Raw genomic sequence first — 16,275 nt, 5'->3', positions numbered from 1 at the left:
GTATGACTTATATTAATTACTAGACATGATATGGGGCGTATGATTATTATATGAAATATTCCCGAATCTCTCAAAATTCCATTTAATTTAATAATGAAATTAAAATGGAATTTTTTATTAATTTATATATTTTAATTTAACAAACTTAAGTCATTTGCCATTTCAATTATATTTTCTTTTGCTCAACCTTTGTTTTTCCCCTTCAGTCATTGAAGTGCACGTGCTATTTGTTTAAGCCATGTTTAATAATTTATGCAATCTACACGTATTTTATAACATTATATGAGTTTTTACCTTTTTTTTTCGATGTTCGTCTTCATCATTATTTCGATACGGCAATGTGAAGGCAGGTGTGTGGGTGAAGAAGATTCAAAAGAAACCTAACACAAACAAACATAATAAGAAGAGTTCATAACTTTTTCATTAACACATTTAATGGAATGTGTCTCGTGTGTGTGTGTGGGTGTTTGCTCCCAAAAGACCAAAAGGCCTTTTGGAAAAGGATAAAAACAGCCCCAAGGAACAAGGCTTATGTGTTGGAATTTTTCCTTGTCATCTTCTCAAGAGTGGCATTCCCCCAAATACACACGTTCATATTAGATGGCAAACAGTTTTTGTTGTTTTCCTAAAGGAGGGGATTTTTTTCAATTAGAGTTGGGCTGCAAACATGTTTTAAAGTTAAGGAAAACAACTGTTTTAATAATTTTTTTCGTTTTGGTCTTAATGACAACCAGCCAGGTTGCTCGTTAAGGGTTCTTTTGTATTGTATTTTATGCTTGTTGAAATTATGGTTATTATAATGTTTTACTTCACCAAACAGAGAAAGACAGACAGACAGATAGGCAGGCAGACACAAAAAGAAAAGTCACAAACAAAAGGTAGTTGCAAGAAGAAATAAAGAAATTTTAATAATCCTCTGCCAGACTACCCACCTTGGCCCTGGCTGAGGTAAGGAGACACTTAAAATACCATAAAAATTGTGATTATTAAAAACAATGTCATAACTTTGTAAAACAGAAAATCATTTCCTTTTGTAAACTCATTAAAAAAATATGAGAAAATGTGAGAGGGGTGGCGTATGAGTAATTTATGAGAAATGTTACTCATACGCCCACTACCTGGGTGATGGCATATATTATTCATCATAATGCATTTTAATAATGATAATAATGTTCAAGATTTAATGAGCAGAAAATAACTTAATGAAAGCATAAAAAAGTTAATTTCAAACTGTACATGAGGGCATTAAGTTAAGTTATTTATTAAGATGCTGAGTAGTGGAAATCAAGAAGGGGGAATATAAATTGCACTTGAGTGGAGGGGGCTTAGAATTATTATTAATTTTTGTAATGGTTTCCTTGAGGGGAATTTAAAAGCGAGAAATTTAATAAAAGGGATTAAATAAATGTAGTTAGTAAATGAATAAAATTAGAAAAAAAAATTCGGATGGTTTACAGATTTACAAAAAACAAAAATGTAAGAGAAAATTTTATAAACTTCAAATACCATAAGGTGGCAACTCTATGGTGTCGAAATTGCAAATCCTACTCCATATCTAGAAAATTAACAACAATATCCCCTATATATTACCCATGGATATACTAGACCAATCCCTCAAATCGAAGACTTCTACTTGATTCCATTTTTCCTAAATAAAAAATACTCCAAGTTCTTTAAAAAATATTAAAAAATACGCCCAGTCTTATGCACAAAATAAAGTCAATAACAACTACAAATAAAGTCAACAACACTTCGCCTGGTTGTAACCAAAACAAAAGCTGTTTAAGCTATTAAGGGGATTAAATTGTTTATTTCTAGGAAACACACACTAAAACACATTTCACACACACTCACAAAACACATAACAAACATATAGAGAGAAAAAAACTACCAGTTAGAAGTATTCTAAAACCACAAAAAACATTCATATAACAGTTCACTTATTGTCTACATATGTAATTCCAACATTTGTTCTGTTTCTTTTTTCAAAAATTTCCAGGCCAACAATTTGAGGTTATGCTATATATATCCCCCACCTCCCTTCCCTCTCTTAGGCATCTTCTGGCACACACATGTAATGTTTAGTTAAAAGATTAAAGAATTGGATAACAAAGAATGAAATGGTATTTCATTTTAGTTTTTATTTTTTTTTTTCTTCATCTGAAAGCCAAATGAAGAGATCCTTCATCTGTTGTTATTTTTCTTTCTCATTATCTCATGTTGATGCCATCACATTATGATAGTAAAAAGGATAATCCTTTTGGAAGGGGTTGAATGTGGATAATTATTATTACAAAACCCAGATGAAGTTTTGAGTATGAAAATTAGAATTCTCTATCATAATACTGAAACATATTTTGCTAGCTACAAATGAAAGGTAAATTACCAAAAATAGTAATGACAAAAAATAACCCATAATAGTTTCATTAGCAGTTAGGGCAATTATACTTTTAGGGTACAAAAATGTCAATGGGAACTCAAATGACTTTTTTAAAAATTTAATAGAAAAACTTTAAATATTTTTTTAAATTAACACTTCAACATATTTAAAAGCAGGTTGCGTATGATTATTTTTAATATATTGGTTTATGGGGTTACGTATAAATAATATTCATTTATTGCCTAGGTGGCGTATGAATAGTTTTAATTAAAATTGTGAAGAAAAAATTCTGTGTTGCGTATGATTATTTTTTATGGAGATATAGGTTGCGTATAATTGATATTAATAAAGTGCCAAGGTTGCGTATGATTACTTTTATTTTATCATTATAAGTAAATAAATTTGTTAGAGAACTATTTATTAATAATTAGGTGGCGTATGAATAATTTTAATAGAAATTCAGAAAAACAAATTTGTGTGTATTTTTTTAATGGAGATGTAGGTTGCGTATGATTAATTTTATTTTATAATTCATAAACAATTTTTTTTATAGAATTATTTGTTAATAAACTATTTTTTCTATTTGTTTGTATTAATTTACAGGTTTCCTCTCATGGGACGTAGCTGATTGTCATGTCGATTTGGAAGAGGAACTGAATACTATAACCAAGCATGCACCCGAAGGAGAGGAGGCACGTTATGGTAAGTAAAACCAAAAAAATATATATTCTATTAACATTTAAACTAGGAATATAAAAAAACAAGATATAGGTAAAAATATTAAAAAAATATTCAAGAAATATAAAAAATAAAAATATATCAAAAAATATTTAAGAAATATAAAAAAAATATATTTAAGAAAAAATATTCGAAGGGAAGCACACTTTATTTTTTAATTCCCCTTTGGCGTATGATTATTTTATAAGGCATTCAATATTTCCAATTGAGAGTAAATTTTTATTCCCCTTTGGCGTATGATTATCTTTAATTATGTCTTCATGGCGTATAAGTTATATTTACATGATCAATCATCATACGTCACCCAGGACATGTATTTCAATTAATGTTATTGTTGTTGTTTTTAAATAGAATTTCCATTCTCGTAATTGATTTTATTTCAAAATTTTCCCCATGAGAAAATTCTAATATATAATAAAATAAATTTAAACAAATTAGCATATTAATAAATTGCATGGGACAAGATTTAATATAAAGTGGTAAGAATTGTTCTATTGAAATTTTTCTCAAGGGCAATTTGGAGTAAAATTTCATTCCCCGTTGTCGTATAATTGTTTTTAATTATGTCCCCATGGTGTATAAGTTATATTTACATGGTCAATCGTCATACGCCACCCTGGTCGTTTATTTCAATTAATATAATTGTTTTTAATAGATTTTTTTTCGTAATTGTTTTTATTTCAAAATATTTTCCCCGGAGAAAATTTTAACATACGGGTATACGAAAATAAATTTCAACAAATTAGCACATTCATAAATTACATGGGATATGATTTAACATAAAGCGGTTAGATTTGTTCTATTTAAATTATTCTCAATGGCAATTGTTGTTTGTGGTTGAATTTTAATTTTTTTCACAGGCAATTATTAATCCTTTTTTTAAACTCAAAAACATATGTATAGTGCTTACAGTGGAACTTATTTATGACAAAAAATTATTACTTTGTATAGAAAATTCGTAGAAATGAGATTTGAATGATTAAGGACCCACATTTGTCTGAATATTTTCCTTAATCCTTGAAAAACTGCTCGTAGTACTTTCAAATATATATTTATTCAAAGCGTATAAGTGATATCAATAGTCATACGCCACCAGGGCCATTTATTAAAATAATACGGTTTTCACATCTATTATTTTGGTAATGTCTGTATCATCCAGACTTCATTGGTCTCTAGCATTTGTATGGATACTTTCCTTAATCCAAATAAATTTTCTCATATGACTTTCAAATAAAACCCCCAAAATGCCAAACGCTTGTACTTCTGCTGGCTAATAAGCCTGCTTTTCAAGTGCAATGAATGCATTTCACATGTGCAGCATGCATTTTCCTTCATTTTTTCAAACTCATCTCAAACAAAATTTTGCCCGAAGCTTATATGTTTCCACTATTTTTTATTTATTTTATTGTGAACCAAAAAAGAGTGGGAGAGAGCGAGTGGGTTTTTCATGTGGCTTAGCACAATTGCATATCCTTCAAACTGCGAAGCATTCACATAATTATATAACATTTTGTGAAGCGTGGTTTTTCTTTTTTTCTTATTATTATAAAATAATTTTTGTGACAGGAAGTTAGAAATGTGCACTTGAATTATATTAAAGCATATAATTGTTGGGGAAAATTTCTCTACTAAAAGTATAATGTCAAGCATATGGATGTGTGTAGGTGAATATTTTTAGATTCGCTAGAGTAGAAATACAGGATATGTTAAGAAAAGGCTGTTGTGTGCATTATTAATGGTTGAAATGTCATTTAAGTGTTAAGTGCGTTAAACATAATGTATTTGAATTTTAATTTTATTATGAGAAATTATAACAGTTATAACATTTTTTTCAAGATTTTCTTTAATTTTTTATATATGATTGATTTTCTTGATCTTGAATCTGATTTTGATTTTTCGAATAAAAAATTATTAAATACTATATATATTATTTTTTTTATTCTTTATTTAAAATTAGAAGAAAAAAAAATAATTTATTATTATTAATAAAAACAATCATACGCCACAGAGTATGATTGTTTTTATTAAAGACTTCGTGGCGTATAAGTTACATTTACATGGGCAATCATCATACGCCACCTAGGTCAATTATTTCATTTCATTTAGTTTCAATTTATATTTTAAATAAAAACGATAGCTAAGATACAATTAATGAAAATGTTTATTAAATAGGTTTCATTTAATAAATTTTCAAATCACCTTAAAAGTATGCCCCATGTCACATATCCTTCTCTCTTTCCTTATTAACTGAAATTCAAAGGGAAATTGCCATCTAGAATAACAGAATTATTTTTGTGTAGCAGGTCAAAGTTTCGTACAATTTTTCTATTTTTATTTAAAAAATTATTTTTATTTAAAATTAGAAGAAAATGTTAATTTCTTATGGGCTCTGTGGCGTATGATTATTTTTATTTAAGGCTTTGTGGTGTATAAGTTACATTTATGTGATCAATCATCATACGCCACACATGTCAATTATTTTCTTTAGTTTAAATTTATATTTTAAATAATTTTTTAATAAAAAAGGCAACCACTATGCAAATAATGAAAAATTATATTAAATATACCTCATTTTCAAATCACCCTAATAGTATACCTCACATTACACATCCTCCTCTCTTTCCTTATTAATTGAAATACAAAGAGAAATTACTTTACAAGTAACAACATCCTTGCCATGTCAATTTCTTTTCAATAATAAATTTTTAATTTCTATTTGCCCTGACATTAAGAAGTACTTAATGTACCAACATCTATTATTTATGTGTCAACTTTGAAGTTTGTTTGTTCGGCAAATTGTATTGAATCGATAATTAATGCAGATGAGAGAATGCGACTTGAAAGTAGAGGAGAGAGAGTGTGTGGTTCTATATGGCTCATTTCATTTTATCCACAAAATGTTTGCAACACAAATTTGAAAGTAAATTTTAATTAGAATGATGGACATGATTGTTTGTTCTTCAAACAAGCCAAACACCCACACACATCACAGACATATTAAGTGTGTGTGTGTGTGTGTTTGGTGGCAAGAATGCCTCCAGAATTGCAAATGTCGCATTATATAAATTGTGGATTGTAGAATAATGGCATATATATGTATGGGAGGTAACAGTGTAATAATGTGATTTGATAGGCATCCCATTCAGTCAGCCACCTTATGTCTTATGTCTGGATTACGTGACAATTTGCGTGCGTGCCTGCGTTCATGGCATTCATTGTTTGTGTGTACGCGGTGTGTGTGTGTGGTGGATTGTTATAATTAATGCTGTTGTTTGTGTTAATTCGCCTATAAGCACGTTATGAAGTAATAATTAATTGTGAATAACAAACAGAACACAAAAAAAAATAAAACACAAACAACATATTGTTAGCAAAAAAGTTCAAGGATGTTTACAATTAATTAAGAAAATATTTTTCCCCATTTATTTTATTTGCAAATAAATAATAAATAAAATTAGATTATTGTTTGTTGGAATAAAAAAATGAATAATCAGCAATAAAATAAAGTTATTAAAATAATTGGTTAAAACAAAACAAACAAAAACCAGAATTAAATGCATACTTTTAGGAGTTCGGATATTAATATCAGTTGTTGCTTTTTAATGTAATTAATTAAAAAATGTGAAACAGAAAACTAAAAAATTGAACATACTTTTAGGCTGATTAATATTCATTTTAATCTCATTTGTTGCTTTTTAATTAATAGTGTGATGCAGAACATTAAAAAATAGTGCATACTTTTAGGCGAAGTCATTTCAGTACACCTAAAAATATGCAATGGAAGTAATTTCATTTCATTACTCCTAAAAATATTTAACATTTTTCCAAAGTTTTATTTCTATTTAAAACGTTCCAAAGTGGAATTATATAATTAAAAAAAGGAATAAAATGAAATTAATTATATGACCAAATTAAATTAGATCCTAAAGTAAATACTCAAAATTTCTTTTTTTTTATTGGTGCTTAATTCTCCTCCTTGTGGCAACTCTGTTCTTATTCACCTACTTTTCGGGGGACACAAATATAAACTCAAATTAAGTTGAACACCATGTTAAAAAAGAGTACATATTTAAATACTTGTTTTGTCACTAATGAGATTTCTAATTTCGTGTTGTCACAAACAAATTGCATACTTTTAGGCAGTACACATAGTGAACATATGGCACAAACAGGTTTACATCATATTATAATTTTCGTAAAAATCAGGTCATGTAATGGGTACATATTACACGTTCTTATTATTTAAATATATAAAATATATATTTTTTAATAAGAAAATATTATTTTGGGGAAGATGGAAAAATAATTAAAAATACTATTAGCGAATCCATAAAGTTATCTTCCTCTTTGTAAGCCGATAGGCAGTTCATTTTTATAAAGAATTCTAAGTCACCGAATTTTTTCTCTTTAATTTTTAGTTTTTCTTATATTATCCTTTATATGTTGATGTTGTGAATTTTTAAGGATATGTCTAAATCCCAGAATGTAATCTTTTTTTAATACCTTTGTTTTATTCCCTGATTTGAAATAAATATGCGGAATATGTTCCTGGGCTATTTTTTATTATTGAACAGAATTCTTAAATACATTTTTGTATATTTTTTCATTTCAAATAATTAGAGATAATTTTTTGCTATCCATTTTTAAACCAATTTTTTTATATCCTTCTCCAAAACAACGCCATATATTTAACAACCAAAATTTCCGTACTCCCCCATTCCCTCAATTATTTCATAGACCATTAATTTTACCACTTCTACTCCTACACTGTTTCCACTTAATTGAGTTTACAACGCGCATATATCTCCATTAGCTTGTAAATAATAATATAAATGAATTTATTACTATTGATTTCAAGCCACAAATACCGCAACATAATGACAACATAAACAACCACAAACCTGTAGACATGTTCAATTTTTTCCCATTGTATGTTTTTCAATTACACACACAACACATATTTATAGGCATTTTCATTAGAATGAATGCTCCTTTTATTTATCAAAACTGTCAAATGCCAATGTGGTACACATTTTTTGTTTAGCCTAAAAATATGCTCTAAATATTTGCAATATTTAACACATTCCAATTTCAAATAGATGTGTGTGTACGCAAGAGTTCCAGTGAAGGGTGTGTGTGATGTTTGTGTGTTTGTACTCGGCCAATAAGTGTGTTAATAGGTATGCGTGTTTGCTGTTATTTTCAGTTGTCGTTTTATTTTCTGTTTTTGGTCCACAAGGGCTTGAAGGCTCTCCAACCAACGAAAAACAACAGTAAAAGAACGCCCAACAAGAAAAGGGGGTTGAGAGTTATTGTATTTGGCAGTTGGCGCTTCTCTCTATTCATTTGCATAGTATATTGAAATGGTTCTGTAGGCCCTTTTTTCTACACCCGGGCACACACCCACTGCCTACATACATTTATTGTTGTTGTCATTGTTTGTACACACAAGAACAATAATAACAGCAGCAGCAGAAACAACAACACAACATACGGTATTAACAGCTCCCTTACACTCATATGATTCAAACACTTACCACTCACTACTCTTCTCAGTGCAGTTCAGTTCAGCTCTGCTCGGTTTTGCTTTCTGTTTTGGCTCTCATGTTAAGTATAGTACTCCACACAATGTGTATTCACCATACTCCCACACACACACACTCTCTCTCCTATTCCCATGCATGCAAGGAAACAACCATGTGAGTATGCCTGCATTCTCACATTATCATTGAGTGTTTGTTTTTATGGACGACTGTTATAGTCGTTGTTGTTGCTGTTGTTGTTGAGAGCATACTAACGAGGGAGAAAACATCATGTGGGTAATTAATTAAGAGAAAGGAGTTCTTTAATGGAGTTTCCGTTAAGATTTCTAATAAGAAAATAAGAATAATATAAATTAAACGTTAATAAGCAATCTTTGAAGGTGCATTGTTAAAGAAATTCCAATAACAACATTTGGGCCATAAACACTTCAGAGAAGGAGAAAGAAAATTGCATTAGTAATATAATCTCTTAGTTTTTAAGAGAGCGAATATTTAAATGATTGAATTAGAAGATCAGCTCAAACAAAAAGAGTTAAAAGTATTTTCTTAGAATTCCGCAAGGCATAAAATTAAAAATTATAATTTATTAACAATTTCTTTTTCAAAATTGTTTCCCAACATTCCATACCACTCTCCCCCCTCCTATAGTGTTTGTCATATCCTTGTATAGCTAAGTGTATGCTTAATGTTCACTTGGTTTGGCATTAATGTTGATTGCCAATTTTTCTTTAGCTGTTTTCTCCCAAACCCCCAGTATTTTCCGACAATTGTCACCATGCTAACAAGTAGATCTATGCCTGGCCCTTGGGGGATAATAGTACAATCATTCTCATGAATAGGGAATCATATTACAAAATACCACTTCAATGCTTTTTTTTCGTCACCATCATCAACCCCCTTTTGAATGAGTGTTCATGATAGATAAATAATCGAATTTCAATGCAAACGAAATTTTGAAAAAAAAACTTTCAGAGAAAAACAACTTTAACTACATCACAACTACAAAAATTAGCAAGAAATATTGACTCGATTTATTGTTTGTTTGTAAGAAGTTTGTTAGGAAAAACTCTGCTCAAGTGATTTGTTGGGTATTGTGCATTTCCAAGGATATTTTTTTAGCAGCAATGCATAGGAATTTTTGCAGTGAACGGCATTTGCATTCAACATAGTTATTGGTGCTGATGATTGGTGAGCAGGAGAGAGAGAGAGCGAGTTGCCTCAGGGGAAACCAATAAACAAATAAATGACTTTATTGTCAGGACAAATTTGTTTCCATAGAATTTTCTGCAAGTGAAAATTTGATAAATTACTAATAATTTATGGCAATTTATATGTTTAATAAAAAACATTAAAACACAAAGGATGGGAATCAAGAGGTGTAAAAAAAAATTTGTAGAAAGTGAAGCATACTTTCAATAATATATTTCTTTAATTATGAAAAATATTCCTACAAATATAGGAACTATAAAGTTTAAAAATAATCTTATTAGTAATTAAAGCATACTTTTAGGAGCTTTATTCTTAGTTATAATATATTTATTCACATCTCGCACTCTGATTTTTTTCAAAAATTTATTTGAATTTATTTGGCAAGTCCGTTGTTATATAAATCATGGCCCCTTGATGTCATTTCTCTCCATTAAATTTTAAATATTCATAAAACTTAGAAACCGCACCATAGAGAATTTGTATCACAAAAAAAAAACAACAGGAAAAAAATAAACAAAAATGCTTTTCCTTGCTGCCATTGAATTGAAGTGGCCTCCTTTTAAGGCCACACCAAAAGTTGGCTGGCCAAAAAAAATGTATACCCCAAAAAGTGTTTAAATTGTGTCGTTTTGTTTGTCTTTTGGCCACCCAGAGGTATTGTTAGCATCATTTACGAAACATGCAACACAAACACTTGCCAAAAAGTTTAAAATTTAATAAAACAAAACTAGGCAGCAGGGGAGGGTCCTAGGAAAAATATTTTTTTTTTACTTTCATCTTAACTGAGAGTGATAGTTATTTTTCGATTTTTATTAAAAAAAATCCCATCTCTACTCAAGTAACTAATTACTTAGCCATAATTATTATACAGCCATGTAAGTTCCATAATACAAGGTTTGGCATTGCCTATATTTTACCATGGCCCTGAAACCAATAGAAAACAATGGATATTCACATTCATTTTCCATATTTCAACAAATAATTTACCACAATACAAGCCATTGAAGGGGAAGAAGAAAAAGAACATGAACAAGAAATTAATTGCAAATCCATAAAAATAGAAAAAAAACATTTTGAACGAAAACTTGTGATTAATCATAGGCTGGGGAATTTAGAGATTCATTTCATGTTTTTTGTTTTTTGCTCTATTGTAATTTATTACAACAACAGCATACACGAATGGGTGTGTGTGTGTAGATAAATTAGAAGGTAGATAATTTGATTGGGGACTTATGGCAAGCATAATGAATAAATTCATTCATTGTGTTGCGATAATGAGAGATGAGAAAAAAATATGGCATAATTTTAGGGGATGTGGGAAAGAAAACAAAATTACAAAATTTCCATTTTTAGATTTTTAGAAAATATCAAATAAACAAAATTTATTTTTCCAGTCTGAGAATTTAAAATAACAAAAAAAATAATGCCATTATTTTAATACTATTATTTTGATATTAAAAAATTCAAAGCATACTTTAGGGAGCTATGTAGCAAAGAGAAAACATTTCTCTCATATAATGTATATTTAATTTCAATTAATTATGAAATAAAGCGAACGAATTCTCTCCTTTAATTCATATTTAATTTCTATTCATTTTTGAATTTCTCTCTCCCCGCAACTCATTTATTGTTTGAATATAAAAATTATTAGCATACTGTAGGGAGTTAAGAACAATTGTCGCATTGTTTTCTATTTAAATATTTAATTTCCCAGCATTATCAAAAGTTCGCTCTGCCTCAAAAGTTGCTCCCCACAACCCAATATATTCCACTCAAAACTTTTTCAAAATAATATCTGGAAATGTGAACATTTCCCTCACATCCGTCAGCAAAGTTCAATAAGTTTCCAGGTGACTGTCAATCACAAAACAACAACAGAGTACTCTTATCTCTCCAAGAGGGTAAATGAATGAACGAATGAATGACATCCTTTGTGGGCGATTTGGCTTTTGAATTTTTAACGGTTACATGGATTTCCTTTTACGAGTGGGTGGATTAGATAATGCCATTAAAACGAATGTCAGAGATTTCCAAAACGGTTCCATACTAAAAACCAAGATAAGTGGTCAACACATTTACCTCAAAATCTCCGGTTGTTGATGGTAATATTGACACCTGGCAGTGGTTTTACAGAACAATTGCATTTCCAAAGCTTTCAATGGGGAAATATAACCGCATTATTTGTTGCTCTCTCTCTACCACTAAAATATCCTTGGCTATCTGTAATGTGTGCGTGTGTCCTTTGAGATATAAATGTTAATTATCAGTGTGCATTCTTGTGTGTTCGTGTGTGTGTGGTAAGCAAATAATGTTTATCGGGTTATGTTGTGAACATATCAAGGTTAAACGTAAATTATGTGATGCATACTTTCAGGCGAATATTGATATGGAGATTTATTTCAAGTTTTATTTATAGAAAAAGGATTTAATTTAAAGAAGTCTTTGCAAAATGTGGATTCTCAAAAGAAAAATTAAGGCATACTTTTAGGATAGTTAAAAATAGGCTCTTGGAAAGAATGATGGTATAAAAAATATAGCATATTTTTAGGATTTATTTTTACAAGAATCTCTATAGATTTTTTGAAAGCCCACAGAGAAGAGGAATTGACAGTCATATGGATTCTTGAAAAAAAAATATTTTTAAAAAATCCACACCTATGGTAGTTACTTGAAAAAACATTTTTAAAAATTCGAATCCTATGGTAGTTACTTTTATTAAAAAAAACACATTTTATAAAATCCACGCCTATGGGAGCTACTTGAAAAAATATTTTTTTAAATCAACGCCTATGGTATCTACTTGAAATAAATATTTTTTATAAAATCCAAGTTTATGATGTCCCGATGGTTTAAGTTCTTTTTTCCTTACAAAACATTGAAAATTGATACCCCTTCACTGGGATCGCAGAGAGGCAAACATTTCAATTTGAATCTCTCGTTTAAAGAATGAAAAACAAACATCCTTCAATATTCACTCACAATCAGGCCTGGCCAAAATCCAATCCACAAATACACTTACAACAAAACCGGGATATTTTGTCAAGTGTAAATCTGAACAGCAACAATAACAACCGCAGGATGTGTGGCAACGCATTAGAATAAATGGCTGAGAAAATATTTGCCAGCCACCCACATAGATGCAAACAAATCGCTGCCAAGAGTGCAGATGGCTATTACCAAAATAGTTGGCAATGGTTGAGTGTGTGTTTCTTTTTTTAAGTACCAAATGTCATGGGATGGCAGGTATTTAAGTAACACCACACACACACTATACCATTGTCACAAAAAAGGATAACTAACAGATTTTTGGCAAACGAAAAAATGATTCATTTTTATGACATTTTTTTCCTCTTTTCCACATTTTAAAAACTTCTATTAAACCCACAATTAATTCTTTTATTTCCATCCCAACATACTCTTCATTAATTTTATCCCTCTCTCTCTCCCTTTTTTCTTTACAGGCGAACGACTCATTCAGTATGCTAGCGAAAATCTAGTCACTGAAGTTTTGATACATCCCCAATACAATACTCTTATACAATGTATGCGCAACATGTTGAGCAGCTTCACCAGGCATCGTCACATCATACATGCCGGCTATACCTTTTCGGGTAATGGTTCCTGGATACTACAGGTGGGTTTTAAAAAACAAACTCAAATTGCCTTAAACCTATACGCTCTAATACTCGCCCTCTCTATCTCTCTCTTTCCCTCTCTTTTGCAGGATGGAACCTTTTCGGTTGGTGACTTTGCCGAAGCTTTCCAAGAACATGATGTCCAAAGAGTTATTCGTGCTTATGCCGATACCATTACCATGAACATCCACTGTGCCGATGCTGGCCTATGGCATACCTTGCCAGACAAAAGTTATGCCCGCCTCTGCAAGATACGCATTAATCCAGTCGATGTCTTGGATACCAGCAGTGAGAGCATAAATGCTTTTATAGGTAAGTAATCCGTTATTACCGGCCGTTACCATTGAGGTTAATTTCCCATCGTAATTGCAGACTATTTGGCTCCCATGTTGGTGCCCACATCCATACGTGAACTACTCGAGACCTCAGACGTTGTTGGCAATATACGCTTCACACATCCCACACTATATGTCTTCCCCGGCGGTCAGGGTGATGCTGCCCTATTTGGCATCAACGGTTTTAATATGTTGGGTAAGTAAAATCGCACCCCCACCCCTCTTACCACAATGGTTTGCTAATCTATTCCTCTTCTCCACCCCCTCCCTGCAGTCGATGGTGGCTTTAATCGCAAGGCCTGCTTTTGGGATTTCGTCCGCCACCTAGATCGTTTGGATGCTGTGCTTATGACCCGCCTCAACAACAGCAACATCCAGGGTCTCAGCTCGGTGGTCGAGCGTAAACGCGATGCGCCCGTTTATCCACAAATCGGCCATTTCTTTTGCAATATACCTGATCGCAAGGGCGGTCTGCCTAGTCCCGATGGTGATAAGGATCGCAATCCACTATTGATAGATCTCTTTGAGAGAGGCCATAATCTAGTCAGTGACTTAAAGTCGTTAGATTTAAAACCACAAACCTGTTATAGAGCACCCGAACCCATTAACCTATACCACAAGGTGGGCCATGGCACCTTGGACATGTACGTCATAAGTCCCTCTCGCGATTCACGCGAAGTCAAGGAGTTCCTGCAGAAATGGAACTCGGGGGATCAGCGACTGTTTGCCGCCCGCGATTCCAAGGATTTCAACTTCCCCCTTCAGAATCTGGTTTCGATTTGCGCCCTGCTTGTCTGGCAGCCAGCCAATCCTGATGACAGCATCACACGTATACTCTTCCCCGGTAGTACGCCCGACTACAAGATCCAAGAAGGTCTGGAAAAAATAAAACACTTGGAATTTATGAAGCATTCAACCTGCACTGCCAAATCAATTGCTCCTGCCATCCAGACTGTCGTCACAACCCGCAAAACTCTGAAATCGGCCATTGAGCCCTCCGGGCCTATAATGCCCTCGAAGCCCGGCAGATTTGTCCCTCCAGCAGCGACAGCGGCCACACTGGCCACCATGCAGCAACAAGACAACAAAATGAAGGAATCAGTCTCCTCGGTTGTGGCCGAAGAGGAGAAGATTGAGAAGATATATCAGGAGGAGGAGGAGAAAATCGCTGCCTTTAAGAAGAAGGAAGATTCAATCGAGACGGCGGATGAACAGGCCGTCGAGACTGGCGACGAAGCTATGCCAGAGCAAATGGCTGAAACTACTAGCAAAGAAGAGGAGGACCAAGTGGACCAGGCCGTAGAAGCCGAAGTCGATAATAAGGAGAGCACAGAAAAGAAGGTTGAGGTTGTCATAGTCAAACCTCAACCCCAGGCTCCACCTCCAGCCAAGGATATAATTGAAACTGCTGCCGAACCCATTAAACCCGCCAAACCGGCCAAAGCTAAGGCTGAAAAGCCCAGGGCCGAAGTCAAGCCCTTGGTACGCTCCCGTATCGATACCCGACCTCCCAAATCAATGGAACGCAAGGTTGCCAAGAAGGACGAAAAGAAGAGTTCGCCAACAGCAACTCCACGAAAACAGGAATCTGCTAAACCACCTACCAGAGAGGTCAAATCCAAAGTTGGCAGCCGTCCAGCTAAGGCCAGTCCCAGCAGTACACCGGCCAAAAGCGCCAAAGAAGCCAATAATCGCAAGGTCTTCGAATCGAAACAGCAGTCCATTAGACAGACATCCACAACCACCTCGAGTACCCGAAGGGAAGTCACACGCACCGCAGTCAGTAGCACTGAGAAACGAGAAACCAAGGCCGCCGAACCTCGTAAGCCTATCTCGAGAAGACCACGTGGTGCATCGCCTTCAAAACGTGCTCCTGGCAGTCCTGTCAAGGCGGTTAAGCCCAAAGCTGCCGATCTTAAGAAAGCCCGCCTGGACAAGGGCGGCACCACCGACTCCAGCCTAGTCTCTACTCCATCCGCCGATGATGCTGCTGCTGCCAAAAAGCTACAAGAACTCACCGCCTCCCAGGAATTGGACGTGGAGAAACAGCGTGAACTAGACGACCTCAAGGAAGAACAAGAGGTGGTGCGGGAAATCGAAGCGGTCTTCTCTCGCGACGAAATGAAACGCCACCAACAAATCAAGGCTGAAATTCGCGAAGTTACAAAACAGGACAGTACAACCGAAGCCGAAGAAGACGACGAGTACTTGATCATTGAAAAGGAGGAAATCACCGAGGACTCCATTGTCGAACAGGAGGAGAGCAGTGTTACCAAAGAGGAGGAAATCCAAAAGCACCAACGCGACTCCCAGGAATCGGAGAAGAAGCGCAAACGCAGTGCCGAAGAGGAGATCGAAGCCGCCATTGCCAAGGTGGAAGCCGAAGAACGCAAGGCTAAACATGAAACTGAGCCCACCGCCCCTCCCTCAGAAAC

The 16,275-nt window shown here is 33.3% G+C and overlaps 2 protein-coding genes across 2 annotated transcripts in view; one reads left to right on the top strand and one right to left on the bottom strand.

Annotated features, from left to right (window-relative positions):
* The window catches only part of LOC133338860 (protein ROP), a 324,624-nt gene that overhangs the window by 159,960 nt on the left and 148,389 nt on the right, over nt 1-16,275 (bottom strand). The window lies entirely within an intron of this gene.
* The window catches only part of LOC133338927 (microtubule-associated protein futsch), an 84,143-nt gene that overhangs the window by 49,608 nt on the left and 18,260 nt on the right, over nt 1-16,275 (top strand). The window contains exons 2-6 of the mRNA XM_061547056.1: nt 2,984-3,082; nt 13,332-13,504; nt 13,595-13,817; nt 13,878-14,036; nt 14,115-16,258. Coding sequence (XP_061403040.1) covers nt 2,984-3,082; nt 13,332-13,504; nt 13,595-13,817; nt 13,878-14,036; nt 14,115-16,258 — 2,798 coding nt within the window. The remainder of the gene's footprint in view (nt 1-2,983; nt 3,083-13,331; nt 13,505-13,594; nt 13,818-13,877; nt 14,037-14,114; nt 16,259-16,275) is intronic.

Source organism: Musca vetustissima, unplaced genomic scaffold (genome assembly GCF_032173495.1).
Source record: "Musca vetustissima isolate MV318-11 ecotype Yass unplaced genomic scaffold, APGP_CSIRO_Mvet_v1 utg704, whole genome shotgun sequence".
Classification (NCBI taxonomy): Eukaryota; Metazoa; Arthropoda; class Insecta; order Diptera; family Muscidae; genus Musca; species Musca vetustissima.
The sequence above is the reverse complement of the archived record's forward strand: the minus strand, read 5'-3'. Positions and strand labels throughout refer to the sequence as shown.